Genomic DNA, 11,676 nt, shown 5'->3' on the forward strand with positions numbered 1-11,676 from the left:
AGAGTGCAGGGTGGGAAAGGCGGCTCCCCGGCCCACCTGCTCCTTGTACTGCTCGGCCATCTTGCGCTCGTCCTCCACCTGCAGCAAGGCCTCCTTCAGCTTCTTGTCCTTCTGCTTCAGCGACTTGGCAGCTGCCTGTTTATCTCTGCAGGGTGGGAAAGGGAGGCAGTTTCAGCGGGAGAGGACTCCTCTTGCAGCATGGCAGCCAAGCACAGCGTCTCACCCTTTGTGAGCACTTTTTCCTGCGCCTCAAACCAGGGCTTATGCCAACGGGTAGCCAGAGGGAAGGAGACGATTTGGCCATGAAAGGGAATGAGGTGCCAAGGAAAGCTACATCTTAGATAAGCCCAGGAAACACCTTGCTAAGAGGAAGAAGCCACCTATCAGAAAAGGCCATGTGGCATATGATTCCCTGTATACAAAAACGTCCAAAATAGGGAAATGAGAGATAGAAAATAGATTCTTAGTTACTGGGGGCAATGGGAAAACCAGGAGGGTGTCATGGCTAAAGGACATGAAGTTTCTTAATCATTCATTTATGAGACAAGGTCTCCTATGTAGGTCAGGCTGGCCTCTGAACTTGCGGCAATCCTCCTGCCTCAGCCTCCCGAGTGCTGGGATCATAGGTGTGTGCCACCACCCCCAGTTGAAGTTTCTGTGGTGATCACTTCACACTGTCTGTAAATATACTAGAAGCCGTTGAATTGTACACTTTAAATTGGTGAATTGAAAAGTATGTGAATTATCAGTACCAAAAAGGTCAGAATTCTTAGTCATAAACGGGATCTTGTGCCTGAGTTGACCTGTAATTAAGGTGTGAGGCCTTGTTGTGTTTGTGGGCTGTGAGGTCTGGTGTTTGGACTCCTGTATACCTGTCGGCAGAGGTTAGCTCCTGGGCTAACGCCATGAGGCCCACTGTGCTATGGGCAGCCGCATGTTCGGGGCCTGCTCTGGGCCAGGCGCATAGCCCTTTCTGTGTCTCTGTCCTTCCCCATCACCCACCCGCAGTGTGGGCACCTCTACAATTATTCTTTACAAGCCAGAACTGACGCTTGGTTACCCAACTCCCACAGAGTCCCCAAGTGAGCTGGGGTGGGAACTCTGGTCTTCCCGTACCTGGCCTCCTGCTCCACCTGCTCTTCCAACTGTGCAATCTTGGCCTCGAGCGCTGCGATGGTGGACTTGAACTTGGACTTCACTGCCCCCTCCATCTCCTGCAGCTTGCTGCGGAGCTCCTTGTTCTGCCTCTCCAGCTGCTGTCGTGCACTCTCGTTTTTCTGGGCCGTGCTGCGCTCTGTCGCCAGCTCGTTGCCGAGCTGCTCAGCCTGGGAGGTGGGGGTGTGGGCCATGAGGTGGGAAGTCCAGGAGCCAGGGCAGTGCCTGGAGGCCACGAACCTCCACCTGCATCTCCAGCCTAGGTTGACCCTAGATGAGTCCTTGGGCCAAGGCACCACCTTTCTCTACTTTACCCTGCCACTGAGGCTGAGTGAGGATCCGTCCTGTGTCCACCCTACACTGAAGCCATCACCTTGCACAGTGGTCCCAGTGTGCATGGTGGCAGAGGCTCTGTGACCTTCATGTGGCCATGTCACTGAAGGCTTGGTGGCAAGGCCAGCACCTGGGACCAGGGAAGGAGCAGTGAAGGGGATACCAGGGCACGTCGTCTCGTGGAAAGGGCCAGCCAAGTGCGGGCCAATGAAGATGACCGTGCAAGTGGGTGAGAGGTGTCCCGAAGATGCAGGGGGGACGATGACTGGACGAGGTGAGGAAGGGCCCAGGTCCCTACTGTAAGGTCTCACCCTGCGCACCCCTGTGCCGGGCCTACAGCATGCAGCAGGCCTACAATGCATGTCACTGAACCAGTGCAGGACTTGGGACCTAGACCCTGCTCCAGGACAGCAAGGCACTGTGCTCATCTGGTGTGGGGACCATGGCCCTGGTGGTCTTGCCCTGCTGCAACCTGGTGTCCGCTCACGTGACACGCATGCAGGGCCACTTGACAACCCACTCGAGAGCAGGAAATGGGGCTAGAGAAAGTGTAAAAACGCCAGCTGACCTTTTGCTCCCAACCCCGGTGGCAGAGGTAGGCCTGCTTCCTGGAGCATTCTGTGTGGACTTACCTAGCCGGGGGAACTGTCCCCCATCTCCCCTCGCCTTGCAGGGTATCACACACCTGCTGTGTGGCCTTGCGGACCCGGTCGCTCATGGCCTCCATGTTGCCCTGTTCTTCCTCCAGCTCCTCCTCCAGCTGAGCAATCCGGGCCTCCAGGCGGCGTTTCTCGTCTTGCAGTGTGTTCCTGAAGAGACACAGCCGCCTTGGGGGCCTAGACCTCGCCCTGGCCTACAGGTGCCTGTTTTGGAGGAGTTACGCCTCAGGTCGCCCTTGTTCTCTAACTGGGGAAACAGGCTTAGGGGATTAGGAGCCTCATCCCAGACTGCTGGTTAGGAGGCGCAGAGCCAGGACTTCTACCTGGGCCCGCATCAGCAAAGCCTGGACTGAGGCAGGGACACCATCACCCTTCTGGCTCCGCCGCACTACTCATTCAAAATGAGCAAAGCTGGCCGTACTCCAAATGGGGTCATGGAAACTCCTGGGCAAAACCCCTCCATCACCACGGATCTGTCCCGTCAGACAGAGCTCAGGAGTACTCTGACCCTCAGCATTCAAAGGGCTCCGGGGCGCTCTATGAGCTGTCTTCCCATGCTCAGCTTTATACCTTCCGGACAAGCTGCTGGCCAGCTCCTCAGCCAGCTCCTCCTTCTCCAGGTCGGCCTGCTTGCGTGCCCTCTCAGCTGCTGCGAGATCCTGCAGGAGTGGCAGGGAGGAGAGCTGTTGTCTACTGGGGACGGACCCAGCCCTTCCCAAGAAGCCCCCTGCTCCTGACACCTAGCCCTCCAGAGCCTCTGCAGCAGCTTGAAATGCAAGTTCCTGCTCTAAGCTCAGGAAGCTCCCGCACACACATCATCTGTCTTTGCTCTTAAGGCGTGGGTCTGCCCTTTGGGCACACTGGCTGAGGGGAGGAGATCTCTGGATGCACAGGCTCGGGTCCCGCAGGTGGTCCTGGCAGGAGGAAGCCTTTACCTCCTGGAGCTGCATGAGGTCGGCCTCCAGGCTCTTGGCTTTCTTCTCATTCTCCTTGGCAGTGGCAAAGATCTCGTCTCTGGAGGCGCGGGCATCTTCCAGCTCTCTCTGGAAGTCCTTCATCTGAGCCTGAGAGTCAGTGGACGGACAAGACAAGATATCCTTACTCAACCTGGTTGCACTGGCAGACTTGCCTCTGTGTGTCAGGCCCTCAGCTCTTCTAAGCACAGAGAAGTCCCTGGGGCGTGGCTCTGCCCTGTCTCGGGTGGCTGGGGGCACTGTGCTGCATGGGCTCAGCAGACCCAAGCAGCTGAGCCCTGAGTGTGATCTGAGGGCAGTGGCTACTTGCCTGACCACAGTGTCCCACTCAGGAAAGTCACCTAAAGCTCTGTGGGAGTGGAAGTCCCCCGCCAGGCTGGCACCCACAATAGAGGAAGGCCTGCTTCCTGGAGCCCTGCACACTGACCTGGAGAGTGGTCCCCTCTTCACCAAAGCCCTGGACTCAGTGTCACCCACCTGCAGTTTTCGGAGCTGCTTGATGGCTTCCTCCCTCCCCTTGATGGCGGAGTCAGCCTGAAGCTCCAGATCTTTCAGGTCCCCTTCCAGCTTCTTCTTGGCTGCCGCCGCCAGGGCGCGCTGCTTTCGCTCATCCTCCAGTTCCGTCTCATACTCGTGAAGCTGAGTGAGGAAGAGATGTGTGCTGCCTGGGACCCCTCAGAGGCCATGACTCCGCTCCTGGACGTTCATGGGCCTTGCCAGCACAACTGCCAGTGTGGGGGTTTGTCCTCCATGGGGCCCGCAGGCAGCGGAGCAGAAGGGGAAAGGGCCGCCCGCCTCCCCTCTCCTGACTCTCCCAAGTGTTCACCTGCCGCTGCAGCTGCCGCCTCTTCTCCTCGTTCTGCTCGTCCCGGGCTTGGAGATCCCGCTCAAACTGGCCCTTGAGCGCCTGCATGTTGACCTCCAGCCGCAGCTTGGCATCTTCGGTGGCCTGCAGCTCGTCCTCCAACTCTTCCAGCTGCGTCTTCATCTCTTCCATCTGGGTCTCCAGGGCCCGCTTAGACTTCTCCAGCTCATGCACCTGGCAGGCAGAGCGGCAGCACCTTTACTACAGTGAGGTTGGACCCCAGAGCAGCAGCAGTGGCTCATTGGGACAGAGAAGGGGCCTTGGGCCTCCAACAGGATGAACAACCAGGGACCGAGATGGCCCCTGGGAGCTCACTGCAGCCCTTTCCACCCCCACCCAGCCTTCCTGTCCTGAGGATTGCTCGGTAGGAATGGGGCTGTGCGAGGCACTTACGTTCTTGCCCACATCGTCCTTAGAGCTGACCAGGTCTTCCATCTCGGCCTTGAGCATTTTGTTTGTCCTCTCGAGCTCCTCCTTGGCTTCCAGGGCCTCCTCGAGAGCCCTGGCCAGGGACAAGGCCTTGGTTTCCTTCTCCCTGGCTTCTGCTTCAGCTCGGTCCCTCTCATCCGCGTATTTGGAAGAGATGTTCTTCTCCTCGGCCAATAACTGCAACATGAGAGAAGGCTCAGTGGTGCCCCAGTGTAGCCGAGGCTCGTCCTCGCTGGACCACAGACGGGAGGAGGAAGCCCTGAGGATGGCTGCAGGTGCCCTGGTGCAGCTGGAAATATTTTAGATGTTTCCAGAAGTCGTCTGCAGTCATCTTGCTTTGTCACCTCTGGATCATGCTGCTGATTTGGTCAGAATTCAGAACATCCATCCTGCCGCTAAGGTCAAAATGACCTTGAATCCTACTCAAGGTCAGCAGTTCTTTGATTGTCTTGTGGGCACAAGAAGCTATCTCCCGAAGTGCCCCTGAGCCACACACAGCAGGGAAATGGGAAATACGGATGGACCTGCACACACTTCTCCCTCTGCTTGGGAAGCAACTCAGAGAACATTCCATCCTGAAGCTCATCCTGCCTTTAGAGAGCTAGGCAGTGTGTTTAGACTGCAGTACCCAAAATCAGACTTTCAGGATTTAGCAAAGATTGGTCAGTAACAGGAACCTCCAAACCGCACAGTCCACACAAAAACTCCATGCCGTGTTATGAGCAGGAAAGAACAGAATCAACCTCAGGCTTCTGTAGATAATGAAACAATGGGGAGAAGCTGGCAGCCCAGGGAGGGAGACGAAAGGACTGGGATGCTGGAGCCTAGCATGCTGAGGCCAGGAGGAGCTGTAAGCCTCCTGTGCCTCTGCCTCTGACCTCCTGATAGAATCTAAACTTGATTTTTAGAATAACCCTGAGGCACTTATGAAATAAGTGGGTAATGTCTATTAAAAGTTAGTATTTAGGGTTTGGGCTATACAGTTGTGTGCATTTATCAGAAGCCTCGGTGTAAACTTAAGATTTGTGTATTTTATCATGAGTAAATTTTACCTCAAAAGAAGCAGGGTTATTTTTTAAAATGAACTCCAGTTAACAAGCAGTGCTGAGGTGTTATGGGAGAAATACACAGACGTCTGTAATTCGCTTTAAATTTGCACCCGGAAGAGAAAACATGATTGGCAGATAGGATTCGTCCTTTAAATAAGTATGTGATAAAGTACACATTAAGAAACGCTAGTGGTCAAATCCAGGTGGTGGCTATGCAGGTGGTCACAGTCTTTTCATGTTGTGTGCTTGAAATTTTACGTGATGAAATGTTAGGGAAGAGTGGTAGTAAACAGTATAAACTTTGAGTTACTTGGGAAACTCAATAAATGCTCCATGATTACTCATGAGTGAATAAAATAAAGGAACTTCTTTATCAGGGCTGGAAGGTAAAACACTGCTGTGTTTGTGGATGTCCCTCACGGTGCTGGTACCTGGAAAAGTCACTGTCATTGAGGCTTCTACTGGTGTCCCCGCTTGGGTCCAGTAGCCCTCATGTGATCTGATCTAGACAGCTTTCCATCGCTTCCAGCAAAGTGGGCATGGGATGCAGACCCCCAGCTGCCACCTCTAGGGCCATGCAGTCCTGAGCTCCCAGTGTCTGAAGATAGCGTGGAGGACCCTCTACCCCTACCTGATCAAACTTCTTCTGCTTCTTCTCCAGGTTGGACACCAGTTGCCGCTGGTTGTCCAAATCGACGACCAGGTCATCTAGCTCCTGCTGAAGCCTGTTCTTGGTCTTTTCCAGTTTGTCATAAGCAGCTGCCTTCTCCTCATACTGCTGGGTAAGACCCTCGATTTCCTTTTGGAACCTTTTCTTTCCTTCCTCCATGGCTTCCACGGTGCCAGCCAAGTCCTGTAGTTTCTTCTTCGAGTCGGAGAGCTGAAAGCAGTGGCCAGGATGGGCTGAGAAGTGGTCCCCAAGCAACCTCTAATCCTTACCCACCAGGCCCTTCTCCTCACGGAAGAAATCCACCAGCAGGGGCGCTGGTGAGCCAAGCAACATGGCACCACTGGCTCAACCACAACCAGAACGCTAGGCTCAGAAGAGGAAGGGACCCATGACCTGAGCAAAGGCGCACAGCAGGCACCTGGATGTTGAGGGTGGAGATGTGGCGCTCCAGGTTCTGCTTAGCCTCCATCTCCTCATCCAGTTGGTCCTGTAGGCTGTTCCGCTCATCCTCTAGCTGGCGCAGCTTGGTGGACACGTTTAGCTTCTGCCGGGTTTCTTCCTGAAGCAGCTCCTGTGAAGAGCAGACACAGAGGAAGGTCGCACCCAGAGGAAGGTCGCACCCAGGTCCCACTGGCTGACGTGGCACCATACGCACCTGGGTGTCCTGGAGCTGGGACCCAAGGGACGCCACATCCTTGGCCAGTTTAATGGCCTTGCCCTCCGCCTCGTTGAGCATGCCTGTGACGCTCTCCACTTCGTTCTGAGGGAGCCCACACATCAGTCAGTCAGAACAGGATCCTCACTAAGCAAGAGGAGCCCTTCTTCCTCAGAACGCATGAGGTACCTCAAGGGATAGGACCTGTGAGATCCAGAGACTGAGAAGATGCCCACGTGGTGGGGAACTCTGTGGACCTTAGGGAAACCTATCATCTACCAGCTGGGTTTCCTGGCCCAAGAACCTGCTAGAGACCCAAACTGTTGACTGGACCCTGATCCCACTGACTGGATCCTGGATCCCTGCCAAGGCTGACCAAAATGAAAAAGTCTGAAAGTCCTCGTGCTGAGAAAACCTCTGGCTTCTGCTCCCACCCCTGGTGTCTCCAGGCAGGATCTTTGGAGATGTCGTCCTGCTACCCTTCTCTTCCATTTACATCGAGGATGTAAATAAAGGACCTTGACTGCTCTTCCGGGACAGAGCTTGTCACAGGGGAATGGAATTCTACACTCGACTGCATGTGGGAAAAAAAGTCACAGTGTTCCCCCTTCCCCAGGTTGTAAGCACATTAAATACTGATCGAACTTCTGGCCATTTCCCAATGAAAATTAAGGCCAGCTGTGTCTTCACAGCTAAAGACCAAAGATGAACACATTATGTCATTTGTCAGTTTAAAGCCCTTAGATGGCTTCAGAGCAAAGCCAAAGCAAACATCTTACGGGGCCTCGAAGGCCATGCAGTGTCTGGCCACATTCTGCCTCTCCAGTCCCACTCTGTACGTTTCCCAGCACCCCAGCTCTCCTGGCTTCCTTAACCCCTCATTGTCCCATTTACCACTAGGTCCATGCACGTGCTGACCCCTCTGCCTGGCTGACTTACCATCCAGTTTTAGTCCTCCCCAGGGAAGCTGTTTCTGAACCCTCTCCCAAGCTGGACCTCCTTGTTATTTGCACTTACAGCATAATCTGCCTCCCCTTCCAGTGTAATTTTATGTCCATGTGTGGTTAGTGTCTCCCCCAGCCTAGTGGGCTGGAGTTCTCCTGGGACGGTGTCTGTCTTCTCCCTTGCTGATGCATCTCAGGATTAAGCACAGGGCCTGGCATTCAGCAGGTGCTCAGTGAATACTTTCAGTACATGATGGTTTTGAAAAGATTAAGCTGAGCAGCGCAGCGTGTGACAAAAGGAAGCCTCCCCGTGTGGTGGCCCGAGAGACCTCAGCTGGTGGCGAGGGTCGTCCTCGCACCACAGGAAGTCCCACAGGGCTCCACGCTGCCCCTCACCTGCAGCTTGTGGACCTTGTCGTTGAGCTCGGCCCGGGCTCGCTCTCCATCACTGCACTTGGACTGCAGCTCCTGCAGCTGCACCTCCAGCTTCTTCTTCTTGTGCTCTACCTCCTGTTTCGCCTGGCCGAGGACTCGCAGCTCCCCAGCCAGCTCTGCGTTCTCCTTCTCCAGCGTCTGCTTGCTCTTGTCCAGGTTCGCCTTGGCCTGGCCGAGTGAGCAAGGGAGGCGATGGCTGGGTGGGAGCCTGTTTGCCGCCTGCCCCAGCTTCCTCCTCTTTCCCTTCCCGTCCCCACAGGTCAGTCCCGGGACAGTGCTCCTCATCCCGGGGGACAGAAGTGGCGGTAAGACTTTTGGGATTTCGTTATCCCAAGCCTGGGGGTTGCAAGCTGGCACCCCGGCCCCTCTGTCCACCTCCTGTCACCTCCCATTTGTCCCACTCAGTACTTTAAAAACTGGTTGCCAGTATCTTAATAAATTTCACACAAAAGTCTAGACTCTTAGCTTCTCACTTTAAAAACAGTGTTCTGTATCATATCTAGTGGTTTCACAGATAAACATTTGTCAAAATTCACTCACTATGTACTTAACATTGATGAATTTAACTGCACATACCTCAGTAATTCTTTCAAAAAGCAAACTAAACATCTAGAAAACAGGAATTTGCCTTCCTCCAAGGCAAAGCTCAGCTGGATCTAAGCACGGCCGGCCCAACAGGTGGGATGGCGATGCCGGATCTGGCTCTAGTCCCCTCCACTCCCTGTGGCCGTGCACATTTATCGGCAGATTTACAGTTTCAGTGATGCATCTAACGCGCTCCTGTGGGCACGTGAGCTTCCCTAAGGGAGAAAGTGGGGCAAACACAGAAGAGAGAAGGGGGCTTCTCGTAGGGCTACAGGAAGGGGAAAAGTCAAGGAGTATGTGGGTCCTGCCCAGTTCTGCCAGCTCGCTGTGTAGCATCCAGGCGGCCGCAGGGGGCACTGCTGTGCCGTGCGGTGTGCAGGGGCTGCAATGACAAGGTGCCTCCTAGGGTTAATAGTACAGACCGATGGGCAAGGGCCTCGGGGGACCTTTGGGGACCTAGATCCCCCCAAACCTCTGCCCAGCCTAAGACCCCAGAACTGTGGCAAACTGCATGTGCATACGAAGGGCCCAGGTGACACTGCTGTGAAAAGGGTCCCCAACAAATTTGGGGACGCAGGGTTTCCAGGCAGACCTGAGCCAGTCACAGCTCAGGTGCAGGCCTCTTTCCTGGAGCCTGTGCTGGGCAGCGGTGCTCAGCCTGTCTGTTCCCTGCATGGCAGGGACAGACGCGCTGTCTGCAGGTGGCCTAACGGGAGTTCTTCCCAAGAGCTCTGAATGCGGGCTGGCTGCACATTCCTGCTCGTCCCTAATGACATCCAGCTGGGTCCCCAGTCTTCCCACAAGAAAGTGAAAAGGAAAAGGTCTGCTTCAGTATTGCCCTGGCGCTGTTTCAGAAGGTGGGAATAGCCCACTTGGGTTCAAATCATATAGAAGTTAAATAAACAGCAACAAACCCACTTTGGGACACAGCAGACGGAAGCTATTTGAAGATAGAAATGTGTGTCAAGATTTGAACCAAAAACATTTTTTTTGCCTGAAATATGTAGAGCATCAACAGAATGCTTAAGGGTAGTATTCAGGGCACACATGACGAGTCTGAGAGGACCCTCTTATTCACGTGGAGGGGAGGGCGAGCTCGGTATTGGACAACACTTCTCCAAGGTGGTCCCAAGACCCATTCCTACTGGGGTGAGGGCCTTCAAGTGGCACTTGAACAAGGGCCACAGGTGAGAGGAAACGTGTCGGGATCCCTACAGCACTGGGGTCAGTGCCTGGCACACGATAGGCGAGACTGCACAAAGGATCATTACTGTAATTTAAAGGCTGAGAATCCGACAGAACAGGGTGAACCAGTACCCAGAAAGGGGGAAGTGCGTTCACCATAAGGAGTGGTGGGGACACTGCAGACTCTCAACTACATTCAGGTGATTCTTCAGCTGGTTCACCCAGCTGAGCCACAATCCCACGATTTATTTTTTGAGATAAGGTCTTGCCAAGTTGCTAAATTCCCCAGTCTAGCTCAAATTTGAGATCCTCCTGCCTCAGCCTCCCAGAGTACTGGGATTACAAATGTGTACCACCTCACCTGGCTTACCTTTTCTCTTTATAAACTGAAGAGCTCAGTTGTGATAGTGACAGAAAGCAGACACCAAGGGCTTGTCAGAGACTAGGTGTGATGGGTGGGAATTACTTCCTAAACATGAACCACTCAACTTAGCATTAGAACCTTGGACACCTTGGGATTCATCTTCCTACAGACCCTGACACACAGATTGCATATCCCTTATCCATAATGGTTAGGACCAGGGGAGTCATAGAGTTCACATGATTTTCAGAGTACGGAATATCTGCATGTAGTTTATAAGGAGACATTTTGGGATGGGGGCCCCAGTCTAAACACACAACTCACTTATGCTCCAGATAGACCTTATGTACATGGACTGAACGTGATTTTATACACTATCTCCAGGGCACTGTTTGTGTGTGTGTGCACGCGTGCATGCACATGTGTAATGGGGATTGAGCCCAGTACTATACACAGCCACATCTCAGCTGCACCCCCATTTTAAGACATGGTTTCACTAAGTTGTTCAGACTGGATTTGAACTTATGATCCTCCTGCTTCAGCCTCCCAGAGTGCTGAGATGATAGGTGTGCGCCACCACACCTGGCTAGCACACCTGTGTTTTGATTGTGATTCGTGACAGGGGATGAGGTGTGCTTTGGATTTTGGGGCAAGGCAGCACAGTCTGCCATCGTTAGAAGCCACTGACACACTGCTCACGCCTGTGCTGTCAGGACCAGTATCACAACGCACCCTCTTGAACTGCTCCAGCTGCTCCGTGAGCTCCTCCACCGCCTGCGTGTGTTTCTGCCTCATCTCCTGCACCTGGGCCTCGTGGGAGCGCGTCTCCTCATCCAGCGCCTTCTTCAGCACGGTCACCTCCTGCTCCCTCTTGGCCCTTGGCAGGAAGGACAAAGTGGATGGCACTCAGCCACAGAGGTTGTCCTCCAATGGCTCCATGCAAAGGGACAAGCGCTGTCCCAGGACTCACGGTAAAATCCTCCTAATCACCACTCCCTTGCTGTGTGACCTACAGTAGTTCACCTAACCTCTCTGGACCTGGAATTTTCTCAGCTGCAAAACGGGGAGCATATTACCTAGCCAGAATCTCTCTCGAAGGTAGCAAACAAATGTGCAGAATCATACTGACAACTGCAAAATGTCCCTCAAATATGAATGCTGGCTGTCCTTCTAAGCCAGGCCTGAGCTAGACTTTACTATATAGCTATCATCCAATCCTCAGAGCAACCGGGAGGCAGGGATAGCCTGGTTCTGCTTTACAGATGAGGAAACTAAGGCAAAGAGAGGGTGAGCAGTGTGCTCACGGTGTCACAACCGGTCACACAGGTAGAAATTTTTTTTTTTAACCAAAGAGGCATTTTTTTTTTTTTTTTTTTT

The 11,676-nt window shown here is 53.7% G+C and overlaps 1 protein-coding gene across 8 annotated transcripts in view; it reads right to left on the reverse strand.

The window, feature by feature from the left end:
- Myh11 (myosin heavy chain 11) overlaps positions 1-11,676 on the reverse strand; it is a 123,632-nt gene that overhangs the window by 7,649 nt on the left and 104,307 nt on the right. For all 8 annotated transcript variants that reach the window (XM_019205498.1, XM_010610776.3, XM_010610777.3 and 5 more), the window contains 13 exons: positions 11,032-11,176; positions 8,130-8,336; positions 6,790-6,894; positions 6,553-6,705; positions 6,096-6,344; positions 4,380-4,592; positions 3,948-4,160; positions 3,599-3,760; positions 3,083-3,211; positions 2,718-2,806; positions 2,174-2,297; positions 1,117-1,325; positions 37-145 (listed from right to left, as the gene is read on the reverse strand). In XM_019205498.1, the coding sequence (XP_019061043.1) occupies positions 37-145; positions 1,117-1,325; positions 2,174-2,297; positions 2,718-2,806; positions 3,083-3,211; positions 3,599-3,760; positions 3,948-4,160; positions 4,380-4,592; positions 6,096-6,344; positions 6,553-6,705; positions 6,790-6,894; positions 8,130-8,336; positions 11,032-11,176 (2,107 nt within the window). The remainder of the gene's footprint in view (positions 1-36; positions 146-1,116; positions 1,326-2,173; positions 2,298-2,717; positions 2,807-3,082; positions 3,212-3,598; positions 3,761-3,947; positions 4,161-4,379; positions 4,593-6,095; positions 6,345-6,552; positions 6,706-6,789; positions 6,895-8,129; positions 8,337-11,031; positions 11,177-11,676) is intronic.

Source organism: Fukomys damarensis, unplaced genomic scaffold (genome assembly GCF_012274545.1).
Source record: "Fukomys damarensis isolate Sample0158 unplaced genomic scaffold, DMR_v1.0_HiC HiC_scaffold_34, whole genome shotgun sequence".
Classification (NCBI taxonomy): domain Eukaryota; kingdom Metazoa; phylum Chordata; class Mammalia; order Rodentia; family Bathyergidae; genus Fukomys; species Fukomys damarensis.